This window comes from Electrophorus electricus, chromosome 9 (genome assembly GCF_041902795.1).
Source record: "Electrophorus electricus isolate QZ-2024a chromosome 9, ASM4190279v1, whole genome shotgun sequence".
In the NCBI taxonomy this organism is placed as follows: Eukaryota; Metazoa; Chordata; class Actinopteri; order Gymnotiformes; family Gymnotidae; genus Electrophorus; species Electrophorus electricus.
In genome coordinates this window covers 17,697,501-17,713,505 of record NC_137505.1, presented here as the reverse complement: position 1 = coordinate 17,713,505, position 16,005 = coordinate 17,697,501, and the positions used below count along the sequence as shown (strand labels likewise).

General features: G+C 42.2%; 1 protein-coding gene across 6 annotated transcripts in view; it reads right to left on the bottom strand.

The window, feature by feature from the left end:
* Positions 1–16,005, bottom strand: part of kdm6a (lysine (K)-specific demethylase 6A) — a 42,402-nt gene that overhangs the window by 20,903 nt on the left and 5,494 nt on the right. For 3 of the 6 annotated variants that reach the window (XM_081720922.1, XM_035522947.2, XM_081720923.1), the window contains exons 5-8: positions 11,075–11,133; positions 6,021–6,065; positions 3,673–3,793; positions 122–176 (exon numbers count right to left, since the gene is read on the bottom strand). In XM_081720922.1, the coding sequence (XP_081577048.1) occupies positions 122–176; positions 3,673–3,793; positions 6,021–6,065; positions 11,075–11,133 (280 nt within the window). The other 3 variants (XM_035522949.2, XM_081720924.1, XM_081720925.1) reach the window with 2 other exon arrangements.

The following is a 16,005-nucleotide window of genomic DNA, read 5'->3' as shown; positions in this document are numbered from 1 at the left end:
TAGCACAAGTCCCACTTTTACCCACAAACCCTGATCCCGCCCAGCGCGGCGCAAAAGTTACTGAGTGGCAGCGTTTGAACTAATCTGGAGCATAAAAGGCAAAAGGTGAAGCGCTACTCACTTTCGGCTTTGGACAAGCTGCAGGGCGTCGAGTCAATCAGAGCCAGCTGGAAGTGCTGTAAAGAGTTAGCAGAGGTAGCTGAGGACTGAGGTAGGCTCACGCCCGGCGCCTCAGGCGGAGGGCCCCCTTTACACACCGTGCAGAGATTAAAATAGATCGCCTGTAAATAGACACCTGAAACATTTCACATTATAGAGAAATTTGTGAATAAAGAATTGCTAGACGACTGCCCCCGTTTGCACACTATGAGCATCACCTGCCTTTATGAATATCTGATTACCAGACGTGCCCCGTGAGCCCGAACTATCTTTGGATGCTGGACACGCCGGAGACGCCTTCAAAGCAAGATACGCTCCCGTGTTCCCGCCGTAACACTGAACAGCAAAACCCGTTAACCTGCACTGCAACGCGCTCGCAATCTAGTTCCAAGCACGACGCCACCATTAAACTGAGAGAGAGGAGAGAATTGGCCTGCCGCCTGAGCCGGAAACCGGGAGCTTCCCCGAGTCCTTTCACGTGGAAACTCTCATAAGTTTTCGCAGTACAGCTGTGCTTGGCCAAAGCCATTCCTGCACCTGCTGTACAAACAGACGGCCGGCCGACACAGGCCGTGGTTCCCTGTTGGGGGCGCGACTCCCGGATAAGCCTAGCGGTCCAAAGGGACAAACAATAGTCAAGCTGCAACGTAAACTGAAGCAGCGCGATGGGAGCAGGCGACGGAGCGAACCGGAGAGCGGGTTCCAAGGACGTGTCGAGGTCCTGAACGCGCACACGTGCTCGAAGTCATAACAGAGGACTGGTACGGCGGCCGACGAGGGCAAACCTGCATGCGCGCCCAGTCCACTAGATGCCTGAGGAGTAAACCCTGTTACAAGCCTCCACGTCCGCCTTCACTAAGGGATCAAGGCAACGGTCCACCTGCCGAGAGCGCAGTAACAATGGGTGGGAGGCGTGGGCGTAAAGAACAATATCCTGCCTAGGACACAAGGCTTGACCCCCCCCCCCCCGCACCGCGTAGAGATTCGCAAGAATCCCACAACATCCAATCTATACTCTACCACACAATAAAAGATCACATTTCAGCACATGAATGATGCCTAGAAATAAACACAGTCTTAGACCAGGTTGTGTTCTGAGTGAGGGATTCCCTTTATAGGTTAACTGGAGCTGTGAAATAGCAGTCAACGTAAAGCAGGCAACAACTGAACTGCATACAGTTAGCACTGCCGAAGTAGCCCACACACATAGGTGCGCGCGCTCACACACACACACACACACACACACACACACACACACACACACACACACACACACACACAGGCACGAAAACACCTACCTATCCAGAGCGGTGCCGGCTCACCCTCGAGCGGCCATGTGTCCTCTGTGAGCCGGGCGCCATGCTGGCGGGAGCGTGCGGCAGGACTGCCAGCTTCCTGCTCCCTCCAACGACCAGTGCAAAGTGAGGGAGCAGTAGCTGAGAGATGAAACACTGCTCCCGCGCGTGCGCACACGTATGCGCTTGCAAGCTTTTAAATCACACACTTGAGGGCTCGAGGCAGGCTCTCCCTGCACCGTGTCGTTGGGGAGTGGCGGGTTTGCAGCAGAATTGCTGCACCGGTCAACCCATGTGAGAAATGACAGCAGAGTACTGTACCATTTCTAATTGTGGACTGTGCGTCTCCCTCCCTCCCCGGCCATGTCAGGCACTGAGGCGACCTTGCTCTCCAGCTGCCCCTAGGTCCGCCTATGCCAAGCCGGCAGCCTAAAAGCAGTGTGTGCAAGGTATCGGGACAGAATCCCTGGCACCGGGCACAGTGAGCTTTATTAAACCACCCAGCCTTTACAACACCACAAAGGTGATGCCTGGGCTAAAAAACACCAGGCCATGGGGTAGACCCACACTCATCACAGCGAGGGGAATACTTCCCACTAATAAAGGCACAGAAAGGCTTTCAGAGGCATATGATTAAGCACAGCCTGCCTTCTGGATGGCAGAAAGGAAGAAATCAAAGCACCTGATAGTGCGACATGCCCGTCGCATCTGCGGGGGGGTTAACGAGCCTGACAGCTTTGAGTCTCCATCCATTCACAAGTCCAGGCTCAAAAGAGGGCAGAGGCTGGGGAGGAGGGAGCAAGGCGACGAGGAGGAAGAGGTCGATTATGGCGGATCACATCCCCGGCACGCTGGCTCCTCTCTTCCAGATGGCTCCACAGCATGCTCGGGCTGACGCTGAAGAGGGCGGAGGGACGCTGGGAGACTCCGCCTCCAGCTACCGCAAATTCCACAAGAGGCCATGGAAAAACAAGGCCGAGCCCCAACACACCCGCACACGTACGCAACGCGAAACTTTACCTCGCTTTTAAAACTACTTTGTCTAAAATAACCATGCCTTATTCAGATGGTATTGGAGCATGGCTTGAACTTGTTCAACAGCAATAAAAATTCATAGCCAAGATATGCCCACATTTCAGAAATACACAAGTGTATTTGACTGGTGTTGAAGCATACACAAGACTAAAACTATCAGGTTTCTGAACCATCAAAAACGTCTGCATGACTTTTGCAACCGTCTGTCTTGCTTTAACTCGATCACAATTTGAAAGACAAGCGAGGTAAACGTTCCACAGCTTAGGACCCACAGCACATGCGCAGATCACACGCGCTGTCCATCATCGTCCAGCTAGCACAGTTCCAATCACGAGCAACCGCTCCCACTAGGAAGACACGCCCCATTTCAGCCATGCAGCTGTAAACATTTATAGCACACCATCACTGCCAGACCTGCTGACATGCAGGAACAGAGGAAGATGATGCTACCAGTCAACAGCTGTCCCTGTATACCAGGAAAACGTTACTGCCTTTCCCACAGACTCGCTAATAATGGGCTCATAAGCCCAAAGTGTGTGGAGTGCACGTAATGTCCTCAGCCTTGAGCTACAAACGTCAGTACCGCGTGATTATGCTGCCAGCTTAGCATCTACTTAGTGAGCAAACAAAGCCACTGCACAATCTGGTAAAACATTATCCGACTGTGTCGTACGGGTAGGACTTGGTTTATATCTCTATACGTGTCATTTCAGAAAACAAATGAAGCTGCCTGCCTTCAGTGCTAGCATGACTGCATCCAAGCACGTCACTTCTGCACAGTGGACCCAAAGGGTGTGGGAACTGAACAGACAAGGCTCGGAGTCAAACCAGGAAGATGGACCTCCTGGAGTACAAGGTCCAAATGTTTAGCTTTTGATATCGAACCAAAACAGAAAGGGACGTCAATAAATGCTCCAAGCACAGCAACAGAAGCACGTGGAGGACAGAATAGATTTCCAGCAGTTTCAAATTTGAACAAAAAATAAATTAAAAATATGATGGCAACAAGAACTCAAGATAGCAGTAAATATCAAAAACTGTATCTTCCTGATCCATAAACATCCATATATGCATGCTATAACCTCAGACAGACATTAAAGCAACGATGATACAATAATTAGGCCATGTCACATTTGGCTTCAAAGCCTGCGTTTGTAAGACAGGAAAAGTGAAGCGTACATACCTTTAGGCTTGACTCAAAATCAGTGTTGACTTTGAACATGAGGCCCAGCCGTAGATGGATCTCCTTGGCTCTTGAGAAGCTGGGGTCGATGTAGAGCACCTCCTGAAAGGCCTTTATTGCCCTGCGGAAGACAGGGAAGTAGGGAGAGTGTTTGAGCGGAAGTGTACTCCCCCCGCCGCACGCATGTTCCGATGGGCCCTGGAAGTCGTTTCTGGCACTGGGTGTGGAAATGAACAGCCAAACCCAAAGTCGCACTGTGATTGGAACGCCTGGTGTTTGCATTCTTAACACACACACACACACACACACACACACACACACACACACACCTTTAATAGGACACCGGCAGCACTCAAGGCAACGCAGTCGCCATGGCAACGGGGCAATTTCTTGGCCGGCGCGCACGTGCGTCGGTATGTATGGCGGTCGCGAAGAACGAGATGTCCAACATAAGCACGCGCGCTCTGCAAATCGACGCTCACTGGACACACTCCACGGCCCCCACCGGCATGTGCGTGTCTCCCAGCCTCAGCCGAACGTCTCCGGCGAACCCCCTGACCTCGAGTCCTCGCCGACCCCCTGACCGGGCCACGCTTGACAAACAGCCTGCCGCACTGGCCAGAGCACGCATGACCGCTATTAGGGGGACAAGGAGGTCCTCAGATACAGACTCGGTTCATTAGCCTGCTGAAATACAAGAGGGCGCGAACCTATTCAGGCTGTTGGACTAGTCCCTGTCTGCTTTTGAATGAAGCCATTCCACACAAATGAGCTGTTATTACATGGGTTACTCGCTCCCATGTAAAGTACGCTAACAGTGACATGAACTTCTGAAGGACAAGTTTATCCACTAACTCAGGCATTGATAAATGTATGCATCTTGTCGTTCTGTTGACCTCAACTCCACCTCATGCTTTTCCGGGGTGGGGGGTTTGGAATGGAAGACACTGCCCAGTTCCCACTGGCTGGGCTTCCACCGCTTCACTACAACTGCACTTTGGCTGAGCTTTCAAATATCTTTTGAACAAACAGCCACCATGACATGCGATTTCTGTCCACATTTCCCATGAGTCTCCAGACCATATTTACAAGCAAGCCATTTAGAATTAAATGTGATTTGAAATCCACTCTAAAGCACCACTTAATGTCAAATGTGCAGTTAAAAGCCAGAGATTTAACCAGAGTTCGAATCTGATGGTGGAGCCTTGGTTTTTCCCCACAGAAAGAGAAAGACTCGGAACATATAAAACTAAGTCAAATTAAGTAAAATCAGTCTAGGAAGGTAAATATTTAATTCACCTAGGCCTCGAGTTTGCCCTGTCCTATTTAGTCATGGAATTTGAGTATTATATTTAAAGCACGGGGATGCAACACTAAAGTACAATTTAAATGGGGGACTTAGTTGAGCTATGCCATTTAAAGAACATTCAGCATGACCCTGAAGTTTATGTGAGCTAATTTACCTCCAATGACATTTCCAGACGCTTCATCTCAACTAAGCTTAGTATATGGTAAATGCTCACTTTAACTTGTGTTTGAGGTTTAACAGCCTATTCTACTTTGCTAACATTTCTTTCTTTGCAAAAGTTAGACAAATTAAAAATGTAGGTACATGACTCATACACAATACGCCAGTGAAGTATATTTCAATATTGAAAGAATTGATTTTCTCACTGAATTAGAAATTCAACAAATAAATATAGATGGCAATCTGAAATATAATTAAGGAGGAAAATTAGACCAAAATAAGACAATTATACGCAGCACATTCTGTCTCAGCCTCGCTGACCTCCAGAACACTGCTACTGTCACAGAGCCAAGCCTGTTAGAGGAGGTAAAAATCCCACTGTGGAGGAATGTGACACACACACACACACACACACACACACGGGGGGGGGGGGGGGGGGGAGAGAGAGAGAGAGAGAGAGAGAGAGAGAGAGAGAGAGAGAGAGAGAGAGAGAGAGAGAGAAAAGAATGCATACAAGCAGGTCATCTGTGTGTGTCGCTCGGAAGAGTTGGGTGGGGGAAGGTTACCTCCTCAGGCAGAGGCTGGCCAGTGTAACCACTAACTCACGAAGCTGAGAGCTAATGTGTGATGAACCTGTTAGATTTCCTTTAGCTGGGGGAACTTTTAATTATTCATTAATTTATCAAGGTGAAGGTCTGCAGTTTGTGCTACACACTTGGGGCCTTCTTTGTTTTACTAAGAAATGGCAGTGCACCGATATCGTAACCTCAAGCATTGCATTGCACAAGTTTACAGTTAATTTCTGAATGTTATGAAGCCACACTGATAGGGTTAAGCATGTCTGAGGCATACCCTTACAAAAGTAACAAGGCATGCCTACCTTCTCTGTCCAGAATGGGCCTCTGATGAGGTGGGCTGCACTGGCCTAAGACAGGGAGAGAGGCACCTCCAGGATTAAATATTAATAATCTAGACATATTTGCTACTTCAAAGCAGTTTGCTAGGCAAGTTAAGACGCTATATGTGATCAAGGCGGCCAACATATTTGGAATGCAAAATGCCATTTAAAATAAAGATAAAAGAAATACCAATGGAAGGTCTATGAGAACATGAAAGCAATGAGAAGCACCTCTGAAACCTTCGCCACATTTCTGCTCTGTAGTCTAATCTGGACAGAGACGCATCCTGCTTTACTGATGTTGGGCCTGTCATGACTTTCCACTGCCGCATTTCCCAGCTGTTAAGAAATCACTTTTTCCTTCTCATAAACTAAATGGAAAATATCCACTTTACCGCAAGAAGGTCTAACAAAATGTGAATTAATGTTTCTAATACTTTCTAGTCTAACAGTCTAAATGCTAACCAAGGTCAAGATGGTTTTAGCCATTTCAAACAGGTCATCATATCATACATGAATACATTTAAATGTAAATTTTGTATATCTACAAAGCCCTCAATTCCATAGATGCTTGATGTTGAAAATAAGTCAGACACAGATGTAATAAGACCCAACATTTTCAGAATCTTTTCAGCTGTTAGATGCTGGGCGACAAAGCGCAACCTTGGGTGACAAACGTATTTTCAGTTCAGAATTACGGGATGAATTTCATATAAAATCGTGAATGTGTGTGTATAATCGTGAAATTTCCCAAGATCTCCATGTTGAGCGAGGGGTGGTGGTGATGTTAGTTGGGGTTATGAACAATGTTGTGCTTAACTCTGGGCATTTATATGATCCTGGAGTAGGTGATTTGTCATGCGACATGTCTTTTGGATAATGAAAAGTAGATTCTTTACATAAAAACAACAAATAACTTGTTATCCAACTGAAGCACATAGTTAGGTTGCCAAATCACTGGATTAAAAAGGTGCCCTAGAATACATTTATTCAGTATTTTTAAATTGTTCCCCAATGTCTGTATAGATGTACAACTTTGACTGGAATGAAAAATGCGTCGATTTGGTTTTACATGCCATTTACAACACTATGGGATTTTTTTTTTCCATGAACATTGCTCATTTCATTCTAGGTCCAAATCAAACAATGATTGAGCTCTACTCCAGTTGGCTGGTTTATGGCAAGGCATCAATGGTTTACACAAAATCAGCAGGTCAAAAATAAATTGCCATGCTGAAACATTGAGCATTTAGGCATCCAACAGAATGTGCTTGAGCCTGCTTTGAAGGATATTTCAGTTCTCAAACAAAACTCAACAGACCGACTAGCTCACTTTTATTTATATATATATATATATATATATATATATATATATATATATATATATATATATAAAAATAAAAGTGAGCTAGTCGGTCTGTTGAGTTTTGTTTGAGAACTGAAATATATATTTCAGTTCAAACATACATACATAGGTGTGAAAAAGTGTCTGCCCCCTTCGATATCTTATTTTTTTGCATGTTTGTCACACGTTTCAGATCATCAAACAAATTTAAATATTAGACAAAGATAACAAGTAAACACAAAATGCGGTTTTTAAAAGGTTTTTATTATTAAGGGGAAAAAAAAATTCCAAACCTACATGGCCCTGTGTGAAAGTGATTTGCCCCCCACCTTAAAACAGAAATGAACTGTGGTTTATCACATCTTTGGAGAGCTGAGTTCAGTTTCTCTAGCCACACCCAGGCCCGATTTCTTGATTGAGAACAGGTGTGCCAGTAATCACTTAAAACAGGACCTGCCTGACAAAGTGAAGTAGACCAAAAGATCCTCAAAAGCTAGATGGCATGCTGTGATCCAAAGAAATTCAAGAACAAATGAGATACAAAGTAAGTGAGATCTATCAGTCTGGAAAAGGTTATAAAGCCACTTCTAAAGCTTTGGGACTCCAGCGAACCACAGAGAGAGCACATAACCACAAATGGGGAAAACGCGGAACAGTGGTGAACCTTCCCAGGAGTGGCTGGCCGACCAAAATTGCCCCAAGAGTGCAGCGACAACTCATCCAAGAGGTCACAAAAGACCCCATGACATCATCCAAAGAACTGCAGGCCTCACTTGCCTCAGTTAAGGTCAGTGTTCATGACTCCACCATGAGAGAGAGACTGGGCAAAAATGGCCTGCATGGCAGATTTCCAAGACAAAAACCACTGCGGAGCAAAAAGAACATAAAGGCTTATCTCAGTTTTGCCAGAAAACATCTTGATACCCAAGACTTTTGGGAACCCCCAAGACTTCTGTGGACTGATGAGACAAAAGTTGAACATTTTGGAAGGTGCATGTCCCATTACATCTGGTGTAAAAGTAACAGCATTTCAGAAAAGGAACATCATACCAACAGTAAAATATGGTGGTGGTAGTGTGATGGTCTGGGGCTGTTTTGCTGCTTCAGGACCTGGAAGACTTGCTGTGGTAAATGGAACCATGAATTCTGCTGTCTACCAAAAAATCCTGAAGGAGAATGTCCGGCCATCTGTTCGTGACCTCAAGCTGAAGCGCACTTGGGTTCTGCAGCAGGACAATGATCCAAAACGCCACCTCTGAATGGCTTAAGAAAACCAAAATGAAGACTTGAGAGGCCCAGTCAAAGTCCTGACCTGACTTTGAGTGAGATGCTGTGGCATGACCTTAAAGGCAGTTTATGCTCCAAAACCCTCCAACGTGGCCGAATTACAACAAATCTGCAAAGATGAGTGGGTCAAACTTCCTCCATAGCGCTGTAAAAGACTCATTGCCAGTTATCGCAAACGCTTAATTGCAGTTACTGCTGCTAAAAGGTAGCCCAACCAGTTATTAGGTTTAGGGGCAATCATTTTTGCACACAGGGCCATGTAGGTTTGGATTATTTTCCTTAATAATAACAATAACCATTTAAAGACCACATTTTGTGTTCTTTGTCTAATATTTAAATAAGTTTGATGAACTGAAACATTTAAGTGTGACAAACATGCAAAAAATATCAGGAAGGGGGCAGACACCTTTTCACACCAGTGTGTGTGTGTGTGTGTTATATATATATATATATATATGTGTGTTATATAACACACTATATGTGAAGTGAAGTGAAAGAATAGTTAGCTAACTGCTTATAACTTGGAGCTTACTAGCTAGTAGGCAACATCACCTATACTAGCTCACATTACTTTTCATCTCAACACCACAAAGTAAATTAAAACCATAGAGCATTTAGATATCCAACCATACATGTTTGATATTTCACTTCTCAAACAAAACTGATTTTAACAGATGGACAAGATGCCTTGTCAAATCACAATTTTCCCACTTCAGTGGTGGACAAGCTAACATTAGAAGTTTCAGCTGTGTAGGACCATGTTAATATTTCCAGGGGTAGAACATAGGATGGTGTACGAAAAGTTTAGAAGTGTAAATTTTGAATAATTCTAGACTGTTGGATAACAGGAGTTTTTTGTTTTTTTTTAAGAATTGGTCAATTGTATGAACTCATGTTGCTTATGCAGGATTGACATACTATGAACCTTAAACTCTGTTTTTACCACCTTCAAACCTCAGTTCCGTGTACCGAATTCTATTTCAACTATGCCAAGGTAAATACAGCTTTCTACTCTATAGCACCTTTAAGTACTGGAGGCAAGTTAAATAGTACATGAAGACATGAATAATGCAGATATTTCAGTAGAACATTAAAATCTTTGTTGTATTAGAGCAGCCAAGACAATTAAAATTCCTTAAAAAGGTCTACAAAAACAAAGAAAACCACCAATAACTTAAGCTCAAGGATTGCCCCTGGGACAGAAGCATGCCTCTTAGCCTATGGCAAGTGCATGGCCTTGCTCTTCACATAATTAATAAATGAATGGACAACAATAAGTACCCCTCAATATTCGTATAAACAGGAGCTTCAATAAAATGGCCTGGTTGTGTTAAATTGCTCACACAATTTTAAATTAAAACCCTACCAAAGCATTCAAATTATAACCTCAAATTTGACCACTTTGTTGATAAATGTTCTCCCCTCCTCCCAGGAGATGCAGGTTTTCTACTGAAAATGATGTCAGTGAAATAGCCATCAAGTGTCCCCTGAAACAGGGAACCTACTCATCACCATGGGGCACGCGAATCAACCTTACCTGCCTGTTTACGCTTTGTTCAGCGGAATTTTTAAAATCTAGGTTATGCATACCAAAAGCACTTCAAACAGCACCCGGTCGATCACTGATCAAAGAAAAACTCACTCGAGTTTCCCGCAACACTGCAGAACCCAAGATTCGAACAACACAAAAGACTGCAAATTGCAAGACAACACAACACACACTACTGAACAGCCAACACAAACAGGAGCCAAATTTAATTCTACTCCAACATGTTTTCACATAGCTTGGTAGAAATTCTTAATTTTCATTTTGCCTGTATGTAATCAAAATACATTAGAACAAACCAACAGACAGGACGATGAAGCAATATGAAATATTTAAAAGAATCAGGCTTAATTAGATTAGACCTGACATTTTGTACTCTCAGGACACAGCTGAGTGCTCTGTGGCTATACAGGAACTAAACAGATATCCAGCTCATATATGCTGTAATGAAATACAAGTAAATTCTTTGTCTATAAAATTCTAATATAATGGTCTGGTTATGTACACGCCGGAAATGCTGGTTTTATGATCATACTCTAGGAATGAAGCACTGGCATAATGTTTTATTTCCCCACACACTACGAATCTGTCATTATCCAGATGACAGTTGACGTGTGACGAGCTGAGAAAGTCTGTAACCACACACTCCCCGCACAAGAGACATGACTGCAATACGTCTAATGACAAAAGACGTCCAGTAAAAAACTGATCACCCAAGTCCAATTCTCAGAGATCATCTCTAATTAAGCACAAATGTAACTGATGATGACAAAAATTAAAGCTCGAGGATGAACTGAATGATTAAACATCACACACAGCAAACATACTGTAACTGTCAGAAGAAAAATAAATACTCACCACTGAAATGCATTGTAATGGAAGTAAACCAGACCTAGGCCATATAAAAAGGCAGCATTCTGCAAAGAGGATAGAACACAGTTAGAATCATGCAAAACTACACACATGGCCCCAATTTAACCAATGTAAAGAACTGGCATTACACGAAACAACCTGCAACTTCTGCTGCTTACTGTTCATTGCTGAACACTGCTGCTGTTTTGTTATTTGTTGCTGCTGCTATTTTCAATATAGTGATTTAAAATGTGAAAACGTTTTCATGAAACACACATATTTAAGGAAGCAATCAGAAGTACTGACAATTCGACTACATCCCAAAAATTCACAGCAGCTTTTATGCTAATAACGCTAATAATGCTAAAAGCAATTTATCCCACATGCAGTTTTTTTTTCTTTTTTTTAATGAAAAGGTGGACAGCTTTCTAGAATTAAAAGTGCAAATATAAAAGTGATCCAAAAAGTCCATGGACAAAATCCATGTGTGAAACCCACTTCAGTCAGCGACAACAGAGAAGTACAAGAGGGAAAATTAGAAAGGAGTCTGATAAAATATGTAGCAAAAAATAAATAAACTAATAAAATTAACCCCAACCAGCTATTCTCTAAAGGCCTAATGCAGTTTCCTACCTCACTATTCCCTATAATTGTAAATAATTTTTTAAAAATGTTCTTTTACCAAGTACTTTTTGTGGTATTATACTGTACACTTTGTTCGTGACATTAGATTAGACAAGACATATTTCTAAATGAAATATGAAGTCAATCCATTAATTGTTAAATACATGGTGCTACAGTGCAAGCAAAATGCTCACATTCATGGCTTCTTTTTTTAAAATGCATACTGATTTTTTTTTTAAGGATTTAAATTTAGCAGCATGCAGACAGATTTTGACACGGTTTTACCAAGTACTCACTAAGGAAGAATATAAACAGGTTCAGCGATGCATGGAACTAGAAAAGTTTGATGCCGCTATTTTGAGACAGCATGATGAGAAAATTGGTCTGCTGGGTGCACGCATCAAGCAGTGTGAAAATACTTGCTAAATAACGAATGATAAGTAGTAATAGGTTCGCTTACTGAAAGAAAATACTTTGTAAATAACGAACGGGAAATAATGAGTATAAATGAGTTTACAGAAAGTGAAAGTAGCCTTTTCATTTTTAAAAGCATTAAAAAGGTACTTGCCCCCCTGAATTGTAAACCAGACAAATTCTGTGTTTTTAGAATTCTAGATGCAGTAGTGGAATTGTGCAGTCATGCAAACATCTCTTGAAGGCCCTAGCACTTTGATCCTGCAAAAGCAGGCCAGAAACAGCTTTCCATCAAATTGCCTTTTGGGCAATTTAGAAGAACTGCTGGGACAAAGATCTACATTGCGTTTAGATGCAAGACGCATCTTAAGAAACCTTAAGTAAAAGGGCATAAATGTTGATTAACTGTAAACTGTCCTTAGTTAATCCTTGAAGTGAAAAAGTCATTACCCTCTCTGAGTGATGGGAGTACCAACGGGAACAAAAAAAACAAAACAAAAAAACCCCCAAAAACAACAACTAAGTTTGTGCTTATGGATTATTCTGTGTTCTTCTGCTTATTTCAAATCAGACCACCAGTGCTCTGACCAGTGTTAGAAAGCTTACTGGAGAACCCTGCAATAGGCTAAGGCAAGTTGCCACATTCGTTTAAGTGGCAGGAAAATCCTCATCCAATACAACAATGACATGGTAAAATGCACAAATCCGATGGATTATGAAGATTCAATAGCATACCAACCTTGGAAAATAGTACGATATCCTTAGTAAATAACGTTCATTTGTAAATTCTTAAAGAAAAAAAAATATATTAGAGTTAGAACTATTTCCGGCCATTAATGAAATTATCCAAAAAAAGGTTTATTAATTACAAATAGAAAGGGCGGCACCTCACACATGGAGAGTAACACTTCATTATTCACCACCATTATTAGCCGATTACAGGATCAATTTCCCCTTCCTCTCTGCCATCTTAATGGGTCACCCTTACACCAAATAAACCAGAGGAAGACAAAACAATCAAGCAGCTTCGGAGTCTCACCTCAGAGAAGCAAGGTGTGACAGACCGAAAACCACAGTTTCTTCAGAGCACTTCCACAGACACTCAAGTGTGATTACGGAGGCTTTGCACTAATGATCACCACGCTTCCCTGAACTATACGCAACTACAGGCAAACTTTACTTCTCAGCTTGAGCTGCTCAGCTTCAATAAATGATATAGGGGCATAAAGGTAATTAAATAACTTTTGCAGATAAAGTTTACATTAATAATTTTAATAAAATATTTGAAGATTGGGTGTAAAACTAGAGCTCGCAAATGATTAATAAAGTCTACTAATTATCAATTTTCAGACGCTATCTATTAAAAAATGATGTGTCTGTTTCCCGACCATAGTTTACAGGCTAAATCTTACTCCAGTTCACCTTGTGGCCAAACCCCTACTACACCCTAATGATTATGAACTAGGTGTGTTATCTATTTCAGTAAACATTTAACCAAGAAAGTTAAAGTTTAAAAGTATTGCTCAGCCATTAAGGAACACCAAATCAACCAATCAGCTTTAATCTTACAAACAGCTGAAACATGTTAAGCATGGCAACAACCTGCCAATCACTAGTCACTACCACTCTACCAGTTGGAGGGCACCGATTATTATTTAGACATCAATCATTTCTTAGCACCACAACATTTACGGCATTTGGCTTTTATTCAAAGTGACTTACAACGCTGACTGAACACAACTTTGAGCAATCGAGGGTTAAGGGCCTTACTCAGTGGCAACCTAGCTATTGTGGGGCTTGAACACCTTGACCACTGAGCCAACACTGCCCCAACATCTACCTACAGCCATCTTCTACATTATATTAACACTAAGGCCAACACTACCCTACCACCTCCTGTTTCACTTTTTGGCATCCAAGATCTCAAGTAGAGAAGTGTCTTAAAACTAAGCTCTGACAAAACAATTTCTCATTATTCCCCCGAAGTCCAAAATCTCAAATTTCTCCAATTTTAAATTAAATCTGGACGGTGTCTTGATCCAATTCCTCATTCACGGTTAGGAACCTTGGTGTACTCCCGACTCCTCTCTCTCTTTTGAATCCCATGTCAAGTCACTGGTCAAAAATGCCTTCTCACCTGTGTAATATGGCTAGGCTTAGGCCCACGTTCTCCAAACAGATGCGGAGACCCTGGTTCATGCCTTCGTCACCACCCGTCTTGACTACTGAACTCTTCGTTGGCATCCCAAACAAAACAAACTGCTTACTTCCATATGTCCAAAATTCAGCTGCGAGAATCCTCCTTCGTATAAGGAAATCAGCCCACACCACCCATAGTTTCCCAGTTAGACCTCCTCCCCATCCATGAACGCGTTCAGTTTAAAAACCTCCTTACATTCAAAGCTCTTGCACCTCCCTACCTGGCTGAACTCCTACACTCCTACTGCCCCACCCATACACTTTGGTCTTCTGATGCAGGTCTCCTCTCCATCCCCGAGTTTAGACTGGTCTCTGTAGGAGGCAGATCCTTTAGTGTCATGGGCCCAAAATTAGGGAACACTTTCCTCAATCTCTCCATCACTGCTCTTCACTTTCCTCTTTCAAATCACAACTTAAAACATCTCTTTTCTCAACATAACTTCGCTTCCTATTTGTATATGTTAATTATGTGTCAATTGATGTCTTTTTTTTTTGTCTCCATCTGTCATTGCAACGCAACCTTGAGTGTGAATGGCGCTATATAATTAAACTTATTATTATTGTTATTATTACCATCATCAACAACAACAACAACAACAACATCTCTCTACTTAGCCATCAGTAGCTTTGAAAGAATCTTCATACAATTACAGATATGGATCTGTTGAGTGCTGTTCTCTCTCGTGCCCACAGAGTCCTCTGGACATTAGTGACAACATAGTAAATGGGTGGTAGTAGCAGGTGAGAAACCATGTTTACATAAGGAAGTAGAATTGAAATGACGAATGTGTTTTGATTTGCTTTTATGTGGGTAAGTAAAAATCTGAGCTGTCACACTGGACATGATCCCCACATCAATCGAAGGTGTTGACGGTCCCAAACATTTAGTTACTACTTTCCAGCAGATCTTAACCATTATTTGTTTTTTGTTGCTTCATGTGCTGTAAGATTGCTTGTGTGTTTTTCTAATCTTCACCTAACTCCTAAATTATGCATCATTAACATCTATACATTTTACATGCACCAGCTCGAATCCTCAGGCTGTTGTTATAATGGAAATTGCCCTCTTTATAAAGAGAAAAAAACAACTGCATGAAAAACCAAGAGATGAATGTCGCCCCGAATCATTTACATGTCTAGGATATACACACATTTGTGAAATTGTAAAAACTGAGAGCAACTTCCACAAATGACTGAACAAACTACGTGACCTGAAACAAAAAGCATTCACACTTCAATGGGTTTGTTTTTTTGGTTTTTTCTTAGTTTGTCACAAAGCTCCAATGAAATCTGCTTTCATGATCACATCACACTCAGAAATGAAAAGGACAGTCACAACATGCAGTTATCAAGTGGCATAAAAAATCATTTCATTCATTAAAGCACGATCTACAGATCAAAGGGTGAAGGCTGTGTGAATTTTATCCACAAATGAATACATATAAAAATGGCTTATGAAGTTAGTGTCACATTTGTTCATTGACGAGCTTCACAGGAAGTAAGACTTAAATATACTTTATAATCTCTTTAACCAAGAAAAAAAAAAAAAAAAAAAAAAAAGTTTTGGACTAGTAGCTCAGCTCCTGAAAAGGGGAACGACAATAGATTGCGGTGAAAACAGAATTTCATATAGAACTCTTTCTGGACACACAGAAGTTGGAGTTGCACTCACTGCTTCCAGCTGAGCAGGCATACGGCAC